This window comes from Microtus oregoni, unplaced genomic scaffold (genome assembly GCF_018167655.1).
Source record: "Microtus oregoni isolate MIOR12 unplaced genomic scaffold, Mior012 000024F_ref0000369, whole genome shotgun sequence".
In the NCBI taxonomy this organism is placed as follows: domain Eukaryota; kingdom Metazoa; phylum Chordata; class Mammalia; order Rodentia; family Cricetidae; genus Microtus; species Microtus oregoni.
In genome coordinates, this window is record NW_024543083.1 from 28,261,513 (window position 1) to 28,282,744 (window position 21,232).

General features: G+C 36.9%; 1 protein-coding gene across 1 annotated transcript in view; it reads right to left on the reverse strand.

The window, feature by feature from the left end:
- Nucleotides 1-1,918, reverse strand: part of LOC121462164 (ubiquitin-conjugating enzyme E2 E1-like) — a 39,190-nt gene extending 37,272 nt beyond the window's left edge. The window contains exon 1 of the mRNA XM_041673572.1: nt 1,812-1,918. Coding sequence (XP_041529506.1) covers nt 1,812-1,918 — 107 coding nt within the window. The remainder of the gene's footprint in view (nt 1-1,811) is intronic.
- Nucleotides 1,919-21,232: the final 19,314 nt, after the last annotated feature.

A 21,232-nucleotide genomic window follows, 5' to 3' on the forward strand; every position in this document is an offset into this window, starting at 1 on the left:
TTTCCTGGTTCCTCGCCAAATCCGCTTATGCCAAATCAAGTCATGTGGCCAATTTGATTTGGCCTCAGGCTACAAACACCAAGGAAGTTTTGCTGAGATTATTCCCGTCTACAACCAGAATTCATCAATTATTTCATCCTCCCTCTCCTGGGAATTGTTATTATGAGCACTACCCTGCTTGCCATTCACAAATGATATTGACATTTATTTCATTGTTTTCATAATTGTGACTGAGGCAGGAGTTGATGTTCTTGGATAATTGGACCATCCACAAAGCAGATGTATCTCCACAGGAATAGTCACAAGGACCTTTGCAGTGTCAGTTTGTCATAATCTAAGCCATTATCCTTCAGTTTTTATGCAATCCCATGCTTTGTGCTATTTCAGGCTCTGCCACATTTCATAGGTAATCATAATTTATTGACCTATACAGAAACAGAAGAGAGCCAGGGCTCACTGATGTGCACTAAAGCCCAATTCCTGACATGGGTCCTGTCCTGGACATTTAAAATCATGAAAGGAAGGAAGCCATTTTTAAAAGCTAGGAAATGAATCTCTTTCAGTGCAAGACAGTTCTATACCATTTGACCTCATAGTTGAACTAAAGAAAGTAGAAGAGAAGAATAATTCAAACTGAGACAGAATGGTTGGGAGGTTCTGGTTAGGAAAAGATAGAAATAATGCTGATGAAAATTTACCTCATTTATAGTGAAAACAATATCTGATATCTTGATATGATTAGTTGACAAGGACAATAATATAAGAAACTAAATATGTAAATTTATTGAAGAAGAATAGAAAGAGGATGGAAAAGACAGAGAAGCGAAAGTAAAAGGAGAGTAAAAACAAAGTAAGCAAAATAAACTCACAGAATTCAATCACTAAAAAGGATAATTGAAGAAATCAGATCAGCAATAAGCTGGAACTATGATTTATTTCAGAGACAAATTAATTTATTGTATAGTTAGTAAATCATCTCATTCAAATACAAACCAATGCAAAGCAAATAGCATGTTAAAATAAGATTACAGAGCTATAGTAGCAAAATTAGAACGAACATGATGATATTTTAAAGCTAATGAGTAATTTAGAAAAGTAATGAACACTATGTAATATGTTTAAATAAAAAGAAAGCTAGTGGAATAGAATACATAACTGATAAGATGTGATCATAGTCAAATAAGCAAATAAAATGCAATTGGATTCAGTCATTAAATGTAAACATCAATGAGGAACAGAACAGAGAGTATAAATTTCTGGAAGAAAAAAATGAAAAGAAATATCATCAAAAATCTAATTGAAATAAATAAAATATCTATTCATAATATAAATGGAACCTAGAAATAATTGGTATGGACCGTTCTCCTTGAGGCATATTATATTTAATTCTGACACAATGAGTAAAGACAAACTCACTTATGTGTCTTACAAAAAAACAATCCATTATAACTGACCTATGTATAATTTACAAGTGTAAAACAACACAAGAAAATCTTTTTAAACAAGAAAACAAGGTAATAATGATCACAGAATTCCAGCCTGAATAAGTGAGGCATGAGAAAAATGCTGAGACATTAGTAAAATGAAATACAGGTTATTTTCTAAAACAGATCTCTATATGATAAATTTATACTTGACATGCAATTTTGACTTTATTTTTAGAAAAAGTTCTAATTGAGGTATCCTATAATACACTGATTTTAAACTCAATCCCATGTTATATATGTGCTTCTATTTCGGACTACTACTGAGACCAACATAAAGACAATTTATAGCAGTACGAGAGGTTCCTTTGCATTCAAATAGATTACCTTCCTCTGGTCTCCCAGGCAACATCATGGTTGGGGCTAAAAATGAGTTCAGCATCAAAGAGAATCCAGTAGCTGCAGTTTAGATCAAGCAAAAGTGCCATATTCATTTTGATCCTTTATAACTTATAGCATAGTTCTATATACTCTCCATCTCCATCAAGCTTCAAAGCAGTTGTTAAAAGTGTGAAATCACAGATGGTCTTGTCAATGAACTTTCACTCCAAAATGGTTTTCTCCTATATGTCGTCATTCAATATGGACAGTTTTCATTTGCTTGAGTGCTAGTCAACGTTTCACTACGGTAATAACCTAGATAATCAGTGCATCAAAAGGGGCGGCTTATTTCAGTTTATAAACATGTTCAGGTTTTAGTAGTTGAACAGTGGACCCTATCTATCTTGACTAGTTATTGCACATCAGAGTCAGAGTGCAATTGACCAGACTGTCATAGACTGCTGGATATGAAAGAAGACAATTGTTAACACTTCAAATACAGAATTATAAATAGAAAATAGCATGGATCTTCATAATGGAAATGTATTAAAACATCTGAAAACATAACTGTAGTTTAAAAGTTTGAGTTTAGTGGGATCCATCAGTGGTGATTTGTACCCAAATGTGTGGATTTTCATAGCTCTTTCATTATATAAATATAAAGATACATTATGATATAAAATTTGGCATCCTGAAAAACATATTATTTTAGCTCGATATTATTCATCCTTTATATAGTTGTCAAGTGATTATTTTAAAAGAAGATAATAAAAGACCTAATTTGGAGGAGATTAGCTCTTCTAATATATGGTGAATTGTTCTCTGCTTGAGATATGTGCCATCAAGCTGCTTGCTTTTTTTTACTCCACATTTCTTTAAGCTGATAAATTCTGTACAATTATGGAATATTTTTTCCCAAAATAATTCTCTGTTCCATGCTAGTAAACTCCAGATTGTTCTTCTTTAAAACCAGAGCAAAACCTGTCTTTAGGCTGGTTCCCCTTCTCTTCACTCTTAAGCTACTGGAGCATCTCCCTGAATATAGAGAACATAATTTGTTTTGATTCATGATTCATGAAGACTTAGCTCAACTGCTTACTGAAAGCATATTTTTATCAGAGAGTGGTGTGAGGTTCAGTTATGAGTATCCTTGAAGCATGAACAAAACACCTGATTGCAGCTGATATGAACTAACTCTATGTGGAGAAATTATGTGAAAACATATCCTTCAGCTGACAATTAAAGTTGTGATATTTATTTTGTAGGACACTCTGAAATTCAATGAAATCAAATTGATATACCTCAAATGAGAATTGTGGTCTTTATTTTGTGAGATTCTTATTTGATTTAGATGATGAGGTCATGCAGGTTGGGTTTTGTGCCCTAACTCAGCAATACTCCTCCTTAGCACTTTTACCTTCAAAGATGCTAATTGTTCTTCCAGCACATAGTTTAATGTTGTGGTGATTGCTGTTCTACATATCGTCTGTCTTTTGAGCTCCTGTCAGTGATCTATGAGGCTGCTGATTGCTCATGTCAGCCCACCATAAAGCTCCAACGCTAAGTTAAAAACCTCTGAAGCAGTGCTCGGGCAATGGCAGCTCCGAATGTGTTTATTTCCCACCCCTCTTTGGCTACACTCTATTACTTTCATCTTATGTGCTATTTTATAATGTGACCTTAGTCGTAAAACAAAATCCTACTTGAATTTTAAGTGGTAGTTAAGAGAAAGTAATGTTGTGAAAAAGGAGGAGAAAAACAGGAAAATAGGTTTTCATTTTAAGGCATTGCTTATTACATACCAGAGTGTTAATCACAGCTGGAATGAAACTTCAAATCTCAACAATATAATACATTGATACCCCTGAGTTTTGGTGAGGGAAATGAGTCTTTGTGTTTTATAGAAAACATAACTTCTTTGATAACCTTGTTTTCTTTGTTTTATAAAATATAAGCTTATATATTTTTTCAGTTTCATGTTGATTTTACTTACTATAATTTTGTGGTTTTTCACATGAAATGAGTGCATGATAAACATTTTATCACAGATAAATGAGCCATAAATAAGGATGCATGTTCAAATTGACTTTCCAAATTTTTAAGAATATATTTTATATATAAGCATTATAAGTATATATGTATATATAGATTTAGATAGGTATAGGCAACATTTGATTTCAAATATTTATGAAGGTAAAATATTTTGTTAAAATAGGGACATTTTTCTTTCTTTTTTGGATTTTCCTCTTCAGCACTCTACAAATTATAGCTTCTTTTAGCACTGCTTCTGAGGCTTTTCTGGTAAAATTCAATACTATCCAAACTTAAATATCCCCTGTATCCCATTCATCCTAAAGGTTATAAATCTAGAAATGAACGTTTTGTGAACTGATTAGGGTTGTGTTACACTGGGGTATAGAATCCCCAAGATGAGATTAACAGTCTTGTAAACAGAGAGGAACAGAAATCTCTCCCCACTGTGCACAGTGAACACATAAGGAAAAAAAAAACAGCAAGACACAGTGTCTACTGAAAATTGATACTAAGATACCTAAAATGTGGCATCCTCAGCTTAATGTTTCTGACATCTAAGACTTTTGTAACTCATATATACTTTGAGACACATAGACTATGATATTCTCAAATACCAATTGATATAAAAGCTCCAACCCAATGATACTTTACAGTCAATTGGTTCAAGTGAGGAAGAGAAAATAGATGAGGTAGATATCAAGAGGTGATAGAAAAACCTTCTGATATTCCCATTGTCTTCTTTGTAGCTATGGAAGAAATGTGAGGCTGTGATGGTATGTAATGGGGGAACACACAATGGGGGAAGAAAGAGACATGTGTCTCATGATGTCGTGAAAAGTCTCATAGATATGTTGTAACACCCTAAAGGAGCGGACCCACTCCACTAAGACTGAACTGTATAAGGCCTTTTCATGCAGAAACTTTAATAGCCAGAACCTGGAAACAACCTAGATGCCCTTCAACGGAAGAATGGATGAAGAAAGTATGGAATATATACATATTAGAGTATTACTCAGCAGTAAAAAACAAGGACTTCTTGAATTTTGCATACAAATGGATGGAAATAGAAAACACTATCCTGAGTGAGGTAAGCCAGACCCAAAAAGAGGAACATGGGATGTACTCACTCATATTTGGTTTCTAGCCATAAATAAAGGACATTGAGCTTATAATTCATGTTCCTAGAGAAGCTAAATAAGAAGGTGAATCCAAAGACAAACACATAGGCATCCTCAGGAATATTAACCTTCATCAGGCGATGAAAGGAGACAGAGACAGAGACCCACACGGGAGCACCGGACAGAAATCTCAAGGTCCAAATCAGGAGCAGAAGGAGACGGAGCACGAGCAAGGAACTCAGGACCACGAGGGGTGCACCCACACACTTAGACAATGGGGATGTTCTATTGGGATCTCACCAAGGCCAGCTGGCCTAGGTCTGAAAAAACATGGGATAAATCCGGACTAGCTGAACATAGCGGACAATGAGGAATACTGAGAATTCAAGAACAATTGCAGTGGGTTTCTGATCCTACTGCACGTACTGGCTTTGTGGGAGCCTAGGCAGTTTGGATGCTCACCTTACGAGACCTGGATAGAGGTGGGCAGTCCTTGGGCTTCCCACAGGTCAGGGAACCCTGATTGCTCTTCGAGCAGATGAGGGAGGGGGAATTGATCGGGGGAGGGGGAGGGAAATGGGAAGCGGTTGTGGGGACGAGGCAGAAATCCTTAATAAATAAATAAATTTAAATAAAAAAAAAAAAAAAAAAAAAAAAAAAAAAGAAACTTTAATAAACAGAAGCCGTATTGCCTACTGCATTGCCTACATTTTATCCTGTGTGTCCATATTCTACAGAATGGTCTGATGCTCCCTCCTCCTGAAAGCCCAGGAAATAAAGGAACCGAAAGAGAATAAACTGTTGTCTTTGTAAACCCTGTGACTAAGAGCCTAGCGCCATTTATGTCATTAGACCTCCACATCTGGTTAGGAATCTTTGTGAACTTTTCCAGATCTCAGTCAGAGTCATAACTATATTAATATATTAATATATCACAAACTAACAACTTTAGTTTGTGAATATCTTAGCCCATCCTTGAATTTCCTATTAACATTATAGCAAAAGAACATGAGCATTTTAGCAAAGCTACCATATATTTATGTAGTGTATGTCATTTTGGACAGGGAACAATTTGAGAATACACTCTGATTCACTATTATTGATGCCTATTGAAATAAAGCATTTCTTTGCCTTATATCAAGTTTCTAAAGTCTACATGGATACCACAATTCTAAAGCCAGCTATTGCAGGCCACAGTTTTCCCTTGCTGCCACTATAGAGATATATTTCTCTTCCATGCCTTGTTACTGATAAAGACTTTCATGAATGCCCAGGACCCAACTGGACCTTGCATCTTAAAGTCAGCTATTACCATATTACTTCCATCTTGTATCTATATTCTTTTTGTTCTGTGACCTAATACAGTAACAGGTTGCACACAATAAGATGTGGTCCTATTTTTAGGGCTGTCTCCACTCCAACACCATATAACAATTACAATCAAAACCAGGCAATCAAACACAGAAGCAATAATTTATTTCTTGGGATCACTCAACAAAGAACAGTTTCCCTTTAAATCATTCAAGCATTAGTGTAGGAGACAAAGGAAACCAACAGATTAGATGATGACTGAGCAGAGGCCATCAAAGAATGTCAAATGAGCCAGGTAATCACTTCTCAGTGTGTTGAACGTGCAAAAAAAATCTCAGGAACTCTCCATATATCTGAGGAAGTGTTTGCATTTTAATGATATATCAAGACAACCTGGGGTTCTTACCAGTGGAGAAATCTTGGCTAATTAGTGATGGTGTTCTCTAAACTCTACACTAAAAGATGTTGAGCTTGGCATTTCAGTCTCAAAATTTATGAAAGTATGTTTAGCTCCACCCAGCATTATTTTACCTCTCATATGAAACATACTTTTTAAATTACAAAATTACATCAATAAAGTGAGGTATTATATGTAACCAGTCATGAATAATTCTTATAATACTCAATAAATATTGGTGACATTTATTCTATAGTGAAGCATGATGTAACAGAAAGTGAAAAGAAAAACACAGGAAATCTGTTCTGTTCACTCTTATTTACACTACATACTGAATAAATACTTCTTGGCAGTTTCAATACAGAACCCAAGAGTATGTGTTTTTAAGTGTTATTTAAAATTGAGAATTAGAGTATGATGAGGGTTGAAGGGGAAGGGAGTGGCAAGGAGGGGAGCAGAGAAAAATTTAGAGCTCAATAAATATCAATAAAAAAGAGAGTCTTATAGGAAAAGGATATAAGAAAAGCATGAATAAAAATTCTTTTAAACTAGCCAGGTGGTGGTGGCATACGCCCTTAATCTCAGCACAAGGGAGGCGGAGCCAGGTGAATTTCTGTGAATTCGAGGCCAGTCTGGTCTACAAGAGCTAATTCCACTGGTCTACAGAGCTAGTTCCAGGACAGGCTCCAAAACCACAGAGAAACCCTGTCTCAAAAAACCAAAAAAAAAAAAAAAAAAAAAAAGAGCTAGTTCCAGAACAGACTCCAAAGCTACAGAGAAACCCTGTCTCTAAAAAACAAAACAAAAAACCAAAAAAAAAAAAATTATTTTAAACTAAGCATCACTCTTTACCAGCAATTGAAAAGGTGAAAATGGTGATTATGTGTTTGTGGGCAGCCTGAGCTACTTGTTGAGACAGTATTGAAAAACAAAAACAAAATATAAACAGAAGATATTTAAATATTTACATTGTACTTAAAATGAGAAAGAACAATGTAAATATGAGCAGTTACTATCACCATCTGTCCTAATAAAGACTGTTCATTATTTTTATCTGTTTAGTATCTGGCAGGAATTAACATGTTATATATCTGGGTCTAAAAACATGTCAATATAGTTTAAATAAAGAAACACATACATACACACACACACACACACACACACCTAATCAAGGCCATGTCTGTGTTCTTTTTGAGGAACAGAAGTCTCTACATATGTACAAAGCCTATTAAAAGCCAATTTGTGGCTCTTTTCTATTATAGACTTCTTATATTTGACGCATTATTTTCAGGATCCTTTGTGGATAGAATATCAGAGGCAGGTAACGATGTACACAATTTATGCATTTTCATGCATAACAGGAGATGACCTTCATAACTTACTAGTAGCTTCATTTCTTATTACTTGTGACTCATCTGATAAATGATAGAAATAAATTATATTGTTCTGCTGCCCTTTGTTACATATCCCCATTGCAAAAGGATATTTTTCATTGCCCTGACATATTTGCAACAACAATGTGTTTTCAGGCTATAAATATTGATAGAGCAAAGATGTGTGTGTGTTTGCACTTTGAATATTTGATAAGCTTCACAAATACCTATAGAATGAGCATTAGCAGTCTTAGGAAGTTCTATTTATCTCTCAAAGAACAGCTTTTCCTGCAGGGGTTGCAAATTATCTCCCACGAAACAAGTTATTTCTACTAACAACTGTTTAATTTGTCTGACTTTTAACAAAGATAAAGTTTCAGGATGAACATTTATCACTATTGATAATATTACAGGCAATTCCCATGAGTGAGCAAAACGTGGTTTTTAATTTAGTCAAAAGTTATATAACTCAATTTTAAGTTCAAATTATCTTTTTTACCAACTATTTGCTTTAAAATATGAGGATTATGAACATATATCCTAAAAACTTGGAAAGAGCATGTCATAACCAAGATTGAATCGAGGAAAGGAGTTGAGATAAATAAATTGAAGCAGACATTTTTAATATTAAATTACTCTTAATTATTTTAATAATAAAGTATTTCATTAGGTTTTAGAGAATTCTTTATAAAATTTTTATACAATTCATCTATATCATAATCACACCTTAATCCATTCCCACCTCCATCAATAGGCACGTCTGCACTGCTGCCATTTCCTTTATCCCATCTTTGTTCTAAAGAAGAAATTGCCTTGCAGTAGACTCACTGCTTCCATTTCTACCATCTGTTAATTATTTGTTTTCTTGTTATTCATATCAATGCAAATAAATATATAAACCCCTAATATCTACAGAGTGTTCTGAGGACCTTGGTCCATGATTGATTGAAATAACTGTATTTGCATAGACAAGGAAGCATGTCATGGCAAGGTTCCCCAAAAGATTGATTGTTCTTCTAATGTCCAAGAAGAAAACAAAGCAGAAAAATAAAGGAAGTTCACTATCTGCTTATCCACATTGAGAGTATACCCTGAATGATCTGAGGACTTTTGCAGAGTTCATCTTTCAAAGATATCATCTCGCAATAGTACCTCTTGGTGATATTATTCTTCACTCACGGGCCTTTAGAGAAATATTTGATTTGTAGCAAGGGCAGTCCTATATTTTTAACGATGAAATTATGTGAAATTTTTCATTAAATTATTAAAGAATGGAACTGATTGCATTTGGCCTTGGATCATTGGGCTACCGACGGCGCTGTTTAGTTGCTGAGGAATCCCATCTGGACGGGTGAGTGTGTGCTATCCAGGGGCCCACTGTCCCGGAAGAGAGCACAAACCCCCCCTCCCCCAGCTCCTTCTGCTGGGCTGTCTTTCTCTCGCACGACCCAGACCCCCAGCACCCCTCCCCAACTCTGCCCTGCTGTATGCTAGGACCAGTGCTCAAGAACAGTTTTAAGCACCTACACTAAGGCTACCCACCCAGAGCGGTGAGTGCCTGCCTACCAGGCAGGTCTCAGGGTCCCCTGTAAGGGAGCCTGGGCACCTTCACCTCCTGCACCAGGCTTCCTGTGCTCTTCTGGATACCGCCCCCCCCCCCCCTTGCTCCATTCATCCTGTTGGCACTGGATCATTGGGCTACCGGCGGCCCTGTTTAGTTACTGAGGAATAACATCTAGACGGGAACGGTCCATGTTTCTACACTGAAGAGATATACCCAGAGAGTCAATCACAGCAAAGACTGGACCAAGACACCAGGCCTCTCCTGGCTCCATTTGAAGGAAGAGATGGGAAGGTGCCAATGCAAGAATTCCTCCAACAACCTGAAAGGCAACATGACACCACCAGAATCCAGGGATCCCGAAATAAGAAGAATTTTACACCCTACACCAGAAGAATTAGAAGATATCGACTCAAAGGTGAACTATATGAAAATAATAGAGGATCTTAAACAGGAGGTGAAAAACTGCCATAAACTATTAGAGATTACAAACAAAAAGGTAAAGGAAATGAATAAACCGCTCAAAGACACACAAGAAAACCAAGAGAAACAAGAAAAAGCAATCAAACAGGTTAGGGAAGCGGTTCGAGACTTGAAGAATGAAATGGAAGCAATGAAGAAAGCACAAACGGAGGGAAGAATGGAGATGGAAAATCTGGGTAAACGAACATGAACTACAGAGACAAGTACTAACAACAGATTACAAGAGATAGAAGAAAGAATGTCAGACACTGAAGATACCACAGAGAAAATAAACACTCTGATCAAAGAAAACAGCAAAACCAACAAATTCTCATAACAAAACGTTCAGGAAATCTGGGACACAATAAAAAGACCAAACCTAAGAATAATTGGAGTAGAAGAAGGAGAAGAAGGGCAGCTCAACGGTCCAGAAAATATACTTAATAAAATTATAGAAAAAAACTTTCCAAACCTGAAGAAAGATGAACCTATGAAGGTTCAAGAAGCATACAGAACACCAAATAGGCTGGATCAAAAAAAAAAAAAAAAACATCCCCTCGCCATATAATAATCAAAACACAAAATATACAGAATAAAGGAAGAATATTAAGAGCCGCAAAGGAAAAAGGCCAAGTTACTTATAAAGGTAAACCTATCAGACTTACACCTGACTTCTCTATGGAAACCATGAAAGCCAGAAGGTCCTGGATAGATGTACTGCAAAAACTAAGAGATCATGGATGCAAGCCCATACTACTATATCCAGCCAAACTTTCGTTCACTATAAATGGAGAAAACAAAATTTTCCAGGATAAAAACAAATTTAAACAATATGTAGCCACAAATCCAGCCTTACAGAAAATAATAGAAGGAAAATCACTATCCAAGGAGTCCAACAAGGCCCACAATAACTCAGTCATCTAGAGACCCTTAACCAGTGCAACTCAAAGAAGGGAAACACAGAAACCCTACTACTAAAAAAGTGACCGGAGTTAACAACCACTGGTCATTAATATCACTTAATATCAATGGGCTCAACTCACCTATAAAAAGGCACAGGCTAAGAGATTGGATACGAAAACAGGATCCAACATTCTGCTGTCTACAAGAAACACACCTCAACCACAAAGACAGGCACCAACTCAGAGTAAAGGGCTGGGAAAAGGCTTATCAAGCAAATGGACCTAAGAAACAAACAGGTGTGGCCATACTAATTTCTAACAAAGTTGACTTCAAACTTAAATCAATCAGAAGAGATGGAGAGGGGCATTTTATACTCATAACAGGAACAATTCATCAGGAAGAAGTCTCAATCCTCAATATCTATGCCCCTAATATAAAAGCGCCCACGTACGTAAAAGAAACATTACTAAAACTCAAGGCAGCCATCAAACTACATACACTAATAGTAGGAGACTTCAACACTCGTCTCTCACCAATGGACAGGTCAAACAAACAGAAACCTAGCAGAGAAATTAGAGAATTAATGGAGGTAATGAATCAAATGGACTCAACAGACATCTATAGATTATTCCACCCAAATAGGAGAGAATATAATTTCTTCTCTGCAGCTCATGGAACCTTCTCGAAAATTGACCACATACTCGGTAGCAAAGCTAACTTACACAGTTACAAAAAAATATTAGTAACCACTTGTGTCTTATCAGATCACCATGGATTAAATTTAGAATTCAACAACAATGCTACCCCCAGAAAGCCTACAAACTCATGGAAACTGAACAGTCAACTACTGAACCATACCTGGATTAAGGAAGAAATTAAGAAAGAAATTAAAGTCTTCCTTGAATTCAATGAAAATAAAGAAACAACATACTCGAACTTATGGGACACTATGAAAGCAGTGCTAAGAGGAAAGTTCATCGTACTAAGTGCCCACTTAAAGAAAACAGAGAAAGCACATTTTGCAGACTTAACAGCCCACTTGAAAGCTCTAGAAAAAAAAAGAAGCAGACTCACCTAGGAGGAGTAGAAGACTGGAAATAATCAAACTGAGGGCGGAAATCAACAAAATAGAAACACAGATAGCAATCCAAAGAATCAATGAAACAAAAAGCTGGTTCCTGGAGAAAATCAACAAGATTGATGAACCCCTATCCAAACTAATCATACGGCAGAGAGAGAATACGCAAATTAATAAGATCAGAAATGAAAAGGGGGACATAACCACAGACACAGAGGAAATTCAGAGAATCATTAGATCTTATTACAAAAGCCTGTATAACACAAAACTGGAAAATGTAAAATAAATGGACACTTTTTTAGATAAATACCATATACCAAAGTTACACCAGGACCAGGTGAACAATCTAAACAGACCTGTTGGTCGCGAAGAATTAAAAGCTGTTATCAAAAACCTCCCTACCAAAAAAAGCCAGGACCAGATGGTTTCAATGCGGAATTCTACCAGAACTTCCAAGAAGAGCTAATACCTATACTCCTTAATGTATTACACAATATAGAAACAGAAGGGTCATTACCTAATTCCTTTTCTGAAGCTACAGTTACTCTGATAACAAAACCACACAAAGACTCAAACAGGAAAGAGAATTACAGGCCAATCTCACTCATGAACAAGGACGCAAAAATCCTCCACAAAATACTGGCAAACCGAATCCAAGAACACATCCGAAAAATTATCCATTATGATCAAGTAGGCTTCATTCCTGAGATGCAGGGCTGGTTCAACATACGAAAATCTATCAATGTAATCCAGCATATAAATAAACTGAAAGGAAAAAACCATTTGATCATTTCATTAGATGCTGAAAAAGCAAAAGCATTCTACAAAATTCAACATCCACTTATGTTAAAAGTCTTGGAGAGATGATGGATACAAGGGTCATACCTAAATATAATAAAAGCTGTATACAGCAAACCGACAACTAACATCAAATTAAAGGAGAGAAACTCAAAGCCATCCCGCTTAAGTCAGGAACACAACAAGGCTGTCCACTCTCGCCATACCTCTTCAATATAGTGCTTGAAGTTCTAGCAATAGCATTAAGACAACATAATGGGACCAAGGGGATTCGAATTGGAAAGGAAGAAGTTAAACTTTCGTTATTCGCAGATGATATGATAGTGTACTTAAGCGACCCCCAAAACTCCACCAAAGAACTTTTACAGCTGATAAACAGCTTTGATAATGTGGCAGGATACAAGATCAACTCCAAAAAATCAGTCGCCCTCTTATACACAAAGGATATGGAAGCAGAGAGGGAAATCAGAGAGGCTTCACCTTTCACGATAGCCACAAACAGCATAAAGTATCTTGGGGTAAATATAACCAAGGAAGTGAAAGATCTATTTGACAAGAACTTTAAGGCATTGAAGAAAGAAATTGAAGAGGATACCAAAAAATGGATCGAACTCCCTTGCTCTTGATTGGGAGGATAAACATAGTAAAAATGGCAATTCTTCCAACGGCAATTTATAGACTCAATGCAATCCCCATCAAGATCCCATCAAAATTCTTCACAGATCTGGAGAGGACAATAATCAAATTTATATGGAAAAACAAAAAACCCAGGATAGCCAAACAATCCTATACAATAAAGGATCTTCTGGAGGCATTTCCATCCCTGACTTCAAACTCTATTACAGAGCTACAGTAATGAAAACAGTGTGGTACTGGCATAACAACAGAGAAGTCGACCAATGGAATCATATAGAAGACCCGGATTTTAACCCACAAACCTATGAACACCTCATTTTTGATAAAGGAGCCAAAAGTATAGAATGGAAGAAAGAAAGCATCTTCAACAAATGGTGCTGGCACAACTGGATGTCAACCTGTAGAAGAATGAAAATAGACCCACATCTTTCACCGTGCACAAAACTCAAGTCCAAGTGGATTAAAGACCTCAATATCAGCCCAAACACACTGAACCTGATAGAAGAGAAAGTGGGAAATACCCTACAACAGATGGGCACAGGAGATCGCTTCCTATGTATAACCCCAGAAGCACAGACATTAAGGGCAACATTGAATAAATGGGACCTACTAAAACTGAGAAGCTTCTGTAAAGCAAAGGACACTGTCACTAAGACACAAAGGCAACCTACTGACTGGGAGAAGATCTTCACCAACCCCGCAACAGACAAAGGTCTGATCTCCAAAATATAGAGAGAACTCAAGAAACTAGACTTTAAAATGCTAAGTAACCCAATTAAAAAATGGGGCACTGAACTGAACAGAGAATTCTCAACAGAAGAATTTCAAATGGCCAAAAGACACTTAAGGTCGTGCTCAACTTCCTTAGCAATCAGGGAAATGAAAATCAAAACAACTTTGAGATATCATCTTACACCTGTCAGAATGGCTAAAGTCAAAAACACCAAGGATAGCCTTTGCTGGAGAGGCTGTGGAGGAACGGGTACCCTCATCCATTGCTGGTGGGAATGCAACTTGTGCAACCACTCTGGAAAGCAGTGTGGTGGTTTCTCAGGATTCTGGATCAACCTACCCCTGGATCCAGCAATACCACTCTTGGGAACATAACCAAGAGATGCCCTATCATATGACAAAGGCATTTGTTCAACTATATTCATTGCAGTATTATTTGTAATAGCCAGAAACTGGAAACAACCTAGATGCCCTTCAATGGAAGAATGGATGAAGAAAGTATGGAATATATACACATTAGAGTGCTACGCTCCGGTAAAAAACAATGACTTCTCGAATTTTGCATGCAAATGGATGGAAATAGAAAACACTATCCTGAGTGAGGTATCCCAGACTCAAAAAGAGTAACATGGGATGTACTCACTCATAATTGGTTTCTAGCCATAAATAAGGGTCACGGAGTCTACAATAGATGAATCTAAAGAAGCTAAGTAAGAAGATGAACCCAAGGAAAAACATATAGTTATCCTCTTGGCTAAGGGAAATAGACAAAATTACCGGGGAGAAAATGGGACCTTGGGGGTGGGGTGGGATGTGGGTAAGGGCAGAGCGGGAGAGAAAATTTATAAGGGAAGGAGGGGGGGCCTTGGGGAAACAGGAGGATTGGATAAAGGAAGGTTGGACAGGGGAGCACGGAAGCACAATTCTTAGTTAAGGGAGACACCATAGGGTTGGCAAGAGACTTGAACCTAGAGTGGCTCCCAGGAGCCCAAGCCAAGGTCTCCAGTTAGTTCCTTGGGCAGCTGAGGATACGGAAACTGAAATGACCCTATCCTATACTAATACTGACGAATATCTTGCATATCACCATAGAACCTTCATCTGGTGATGGATGGAGATAGAGACAGAGACCCACACTGGAGCACTGGACTGAGCTCCCAAGGTCCCAATGAGGAGCCGAAGGAGGGAGAACATGAGCAAAGAAGTCGGGACCACGAGGGGTGCACCCACCCACTGAGACAGTGGAGCTGATCTCTTGGGAGCTCACCAAGGCCTGGCTGGACTGTGACTGAAAAAGCATGGGATAAAACTGGACTCTCTGAACATGGCGAACAATGAGGGCTGATGAGATGCCAAGGACAATGGCACGGGGTTTTGATCCTGCTTAATATGCTGGCTTTGTGGGAGCCTAGCCAGTTTGGATGTTCACCTTCCTAGATATGGACGGAGCGGGGAGGACCTAGGACTTACCACAGGACAGAAAACCCTGACTGCTCTTTGGACTGGAGAGGGAGGGGGGAAGGAGTGGGGGGAGAGGGAGAAGTGTGGGAGGAGGGGGCGTAGGGTGGGAGGAGGGCGAGGGAAATGGGAGGCTGGGAGGAGGTTGAAACTTGTTTTTTTTTCTCTTTTTCTCAATTAAAAAAAAAATGAATGGAACTGATTTATAAGCTAATGTTGCTTTTCTAGTTTTATATATTCAAGTACTGGAGTATGTACTTCAGAATACCACTAATATAGAGAAAGTAACAGTACATCTTTTAATAATGTGGGTAGGAAAATTAAAGAAAAGATAAAATGTGACTTATTCTGAGAATTGCTTCTGCTGCATACTGGACATGTGTTCTCCCTATTCCACACGTGAGTCCCAGGGAACAACTGTGTGAAACCTAGAATATGACCTGAAACACTCTTTGCTGATGTTTGTCTTGCTTATCTTGATGTCAACTCTTGCATATCACTGGAGACTTTTTATTTATTTACCTATTGACCTTTTGTATCCCTAATCTCCTACCTTCTTAGAAGACACACACACACACACACACACACACACACACACACACACACATATATATATATATATATATAGAGAGAGAGAGAGAGAGGGAGAGGGAGAGAGAGAGAGATGGAGTGACGGAGAGATTTTCTGCTCATCATCCAGAATCAGCTAAAGAATTCTAGAATTTGTCAATGGTTCCTATAATCTTCATTGGTTACATGCACACCGAAAGCCACAAATGGAAACTGGAATAAGAGATTAGTTACACTAGAGTTTTAAAGATGTGTCCTAATTTTCTTTATTCTCTTCTTCCCACTACAGGTAGGTGTTCCTGTTCAGAGAGTTTGGAGTCACTATCCCTTAATATTAAGGATCTTTAAAAATAGAGAATGTCAGAGGCAAACACCATAATAACATCACTTCAGTAATTCATGGCAAATGCTCTTCTCGACCCAGCTTTGAGCAATGAGTGAAACAGTCTATAAGCAATTAAGCAGAGTTCATTTAAACTTGTCAACACTGACATTGAAATATTGATGTTTTCCTGAGTCAGTAGCCAAAGTGTCAAAGGAAGGAGAAATGGATAAATATTGTCACGCAAGGCAAGACAAATGCAAAAACATTGTATATAAAAGAGAAATGGAATATTTACTGTGGGGAAAAAAATCTCATAAATACACACTTGTATTTGTTGTTCTCATTCCTCTGCCCAAAATATGGCACAGAAGATGTCTAATGGAGGACAGGATTGTTTTGTCTCATAGATTCAGAGAATTTTCAAGTAGAGTGCCTCCACCGATGGAGATGAGATTTATGGTGATGACCGTTCACAGGACAAGAACTAGGTAGCAGAGAGTACAGCCTGAATCAAGCCTTGCTATTACTTTCAAGAGTCTCTCCCCAATGACTTACTCTACCAGCCAGTCCCTAAAAGAGCCACAACTTTCAAAATAATAGCACGGTCTGTGGAATGACTGCTCAAAAAGAGTCCAGCAGATCCTTGCAAAGCATCTATCACATCCTTTTTTGTGATTTCTTCACTCTATATTCAAGTGTGCTCAGAGCAGGCCTGATCCTGGCATAACAGGTGGCCAAGGCCAATGAAGAGAAGTCCAGTGTTGAAATTCTCAGTGAGGATGCGATGTTGCACAAACATTTGTGTGGAACTTTGCAGCAATGATTCTCAAGTTTGAAGAAGTTTCCTCCCCTCAGAAAGAGGTGGAGCTCTTATCTGGTATCTCCAATACCTCCTGGAGAGAGGAAAAATTAAACTTTAGGTTCAAGCACACCTGTCCTCCTTCATTTATTCATGACATTTGATGTGGGTTTGCGCATGCTTGTCCACTATACCTGTTCTCATAACAGCAGGTTCGGCCTTTTTACATCAGCTTGTGTCTGGTTATCACTGAATCTAAAACTTAGACATTGTTACTAACTTCTTAACTAAATAGAGAATCCCATTTGATATCTTTTGGCATTTGTTTATTACAAGTGAGAACTTAGAACCTTTCTCTGTTTCTATTAGAATATTTTTACATCTTTCTGTTGATTATTATTTTTCTGAGCTTGTAATTCGATCACTCCTCAGCTTTTTGTAGTATCAGCATCATCACACTTTCTTCAGAACAACTGAAAATCGAATAACTCAAATGACCTTTCCTTCAGAGATTATTCATCAACTTCAGGATGTTCAGTTGGCAATACGGTTTCCATATCATAGTCGACAGTACATCGGATTTAAGGCCGACTTCTTTAATACTAAAAGGTTCTGTTTCCCTCGTAGCCATTTGCATCTAATTAATATGGTCTTTGTAAAATCCATTGCTATGGTGATGGAAGTACCGGGCTTGAAAAAGAAATTTTTAAAATGCCAGCACAGTATGTCATATATTTTCAAGTCTTTGATAATGTTGCCAGCTTATTTCTCTCACCTTATTATCATCCATACATAAAGACAAGTATACCTTTTACTTTGAACTTTCCTGCACTGCCTGAAACACCAGATTTTATAATGAATTGCATTGGTTACGTTTGATGTGGCGAGGAGTTGTGCTTCGGTTCTAGAAACTGTTCTGTTGTGTCAGGTTTGCACCTTTGACAAACTGACCCACTTTTTGAAAGGCCGTCAGATCTATGGTTGAGTTAATGACCTAAATCCTCTTCTTGATGGGTTCAGTCGATTTGACATCTTTCTCATAAGATCAGGGAGCTGTGTGATGGTTGGGCATTATTCATAACTGCTTACCCATACTGGGAGCTTAATTGAAGCATGATTTGCAAAATAGAGCCGGAAATCAGCCAATTAATCCACTCTTCTCTTTTCCAAGATTCACCGAACTTTAATATGCAAGTTTACGTCAAACTTTTAGCTTAACACATTCATTTATCTTAGCGATTTATAAATTAAAATGTATATCTAAATGTGTTAACTATGCTTAAATTGTAAAAGATCTGGGCATGTGTGCAGTGATAGCAATTTTAACGGTATAATGTCATAAGGATCTTTAGCATATAGAATTACAATGAATGTGGTGGTTCAGGGATTCAAATCTCCTTAAATACTCATTCACATGACAGACTGGAGCAATTAGTGTATAGTAACAATGGTGCGGGCATACCAGAGTGTCTCATCTATTTCCAGTGAGAGTCATCTTCCATTATAATCATCCTAATGAAAAAATCACAGTGGTTGAAGGGAAATGCTATTGGTATAACGTTAAAAAAATAAAAAAGAAATGAACACTAAAAAACATCATTAAAGTCACATTAAGGAACTGATTGAAATTGACCAGAAAGAGAGTAATCATGGAACTGTCATTACCACATCTTCCTTATAGCTTTGAGTCCAGGTGTTAGAGAAACCTCATGTCAGTGGGTGCTTGTGTTATTATATCGTTGTGACACTGCATGTAAAAGACAACCTAAGAGAGGTCATAATTCAACCACTACTAGGTTATCAGCCTAATCTGTATCACAGAGCCTTCATGTAGACATTCTATATACAGATAGCTGCATCAAGGAATCAAAATAAAAATCATTTTATTACTGGGAAAACTAATTTTAAAATTATTCACTGAAAACCTGCAAATGGTTAGCCTATTTGAGTGCATACTTTTCAAATATTTTTAACTTCCTCCTTTGATTTTTTTATAACAAAAAAATTAAGAGGTCTGTCCAAACTGAAGGAAGTAGAGAAGATATTTAAAAGAGATTAATATCCAGAGAAACAAAGTATGAATCAATATACTAAGTGGAATTGGTTTGTTGTGATATCAACTAGTTAAGCTAGCAAATTCAAGAGTGATGCATGTGTTTGGGGGGATTTGGGATAAGAACGACAAATCCTAGGAAGGCTGACATTGTTGCAATGAAATATGGTGTTGACAAGTAAGTTTATTGAATACTTCTTTCTTATTATCCTTAAATAACAGGCCAGAAATTGGGCTGGCACACTTGGAGGCTAACAAAATCAGTCCAAAATTTATCTGCAAATAAAATAATATTGCACACTTAGCCATCTGATTTGTTTTTCCGGGAGTATCATTGTAGAATGCATAACACGTGTTGTTGACTGTTGTAACCTGAATGTGATAATTTTATTTGGGTTTCACACTCGGGCAGAAAGAAATTGAGGATATATTATGTCAAAGTAAGAAGTCACAGCACATTTGACATAAAGGTAATAGATGTACTTTTCATCTATTGTGATTGCTCAGTGGAATATTCGAAACATTCATCAATTCTCCAGCGTATACTATGAGAGGAAGCACAGGGCTGTAATGTATCATTTTCCTATTCACCTTTGTTTTCTCAGCATTCTTGTGGACATCAGGTCTTTTAGAAAAGAAGGCAATATAGATAATTTGAAGAAATTATATTTCTTATTACTTCCTTGTTTTTTCTTTTCATTAATACAACATTGTCTTTTCTAGAAGAAGAAGAAGAAGAAGAAGAAGAAGAAGAAGAAGAAGAAGAAGAAGAAGAAGAAGAATTCCAAGATTCCAAGTTCCTTTGTTACAACCAAGTGGGAGAACTATGTCAGAGTGCATCAGACAAACATGAGAATTCATGTCATAGGAAACTGGAAAATGGTTGTGTATAAAACAAGAGCCTTAATGTGAGTCCAGTAAGATGAACAATATTTGCCTGTCCTTCAAAAGGATTGTATTCCTATTTGATGTCCTACAGCTTGACTGCCTACTTATAATAACATCACCTAAGTTAAACCATATCTATGATGACAGCCACTAATTTATTCACTTACATAAACAAATCAGAAATTGTAGAATGTTCCTTCCAAGTCTTTGTTATCAATCTTGTTATTTGGTAATATATAAATCTCTTCAAGAAAAGACCCATAAACTGATTTGTTCAAAGCAAGAATATATATTAGTTTACAGTTGTAGATACCAGAGATCTGAAAGCAAGGGTTTGGTAGAGTTATATTTTCTCCTTAAATTCCCCAGGTGTATTTTTCCTCTATTTTTTTTCTCCTCGAAGATTCCTGTATACAGATAAACATGGAGACAATAAAAATAGTCTAGACCACATTATTGAGGAATAGAGCTCCATACTTGAAAATATATACCCTTTTTGATTTCTTCTAGTAATTTCCTGAATCATATTCATTATTTTCTAAGCTTCTTTTTTGCATCAAAGATTGTCAAACTCTAAACAAAGATTCATGTGAAAGCTAGTGATAACTTCATTTTTAATAGTTTAAACTGAGAAAAACATGTCACTTGGAGAATGGACAGTAAAATGTTGCATATTTATATAGCACAAAGCTCTTTTGTGATAAAAATAAAAGAATGAGAAAATAATGCAACCATATTGATGAATTTTAATAGCACTGTGCTAAGGAAAAAAAATCAGAAACCAAAGAACAAAAACTACATACTACACAATTCTATTAGTTTGACTTTCTCTAAAACAGAAAATTATAGAGACAGAAAGATATAGGCATTTTCTGAGAGTGGGGCTGATTGTGGGAGGAAAGAGTGTGAAAGCCACGAGGAAACCTTTGGA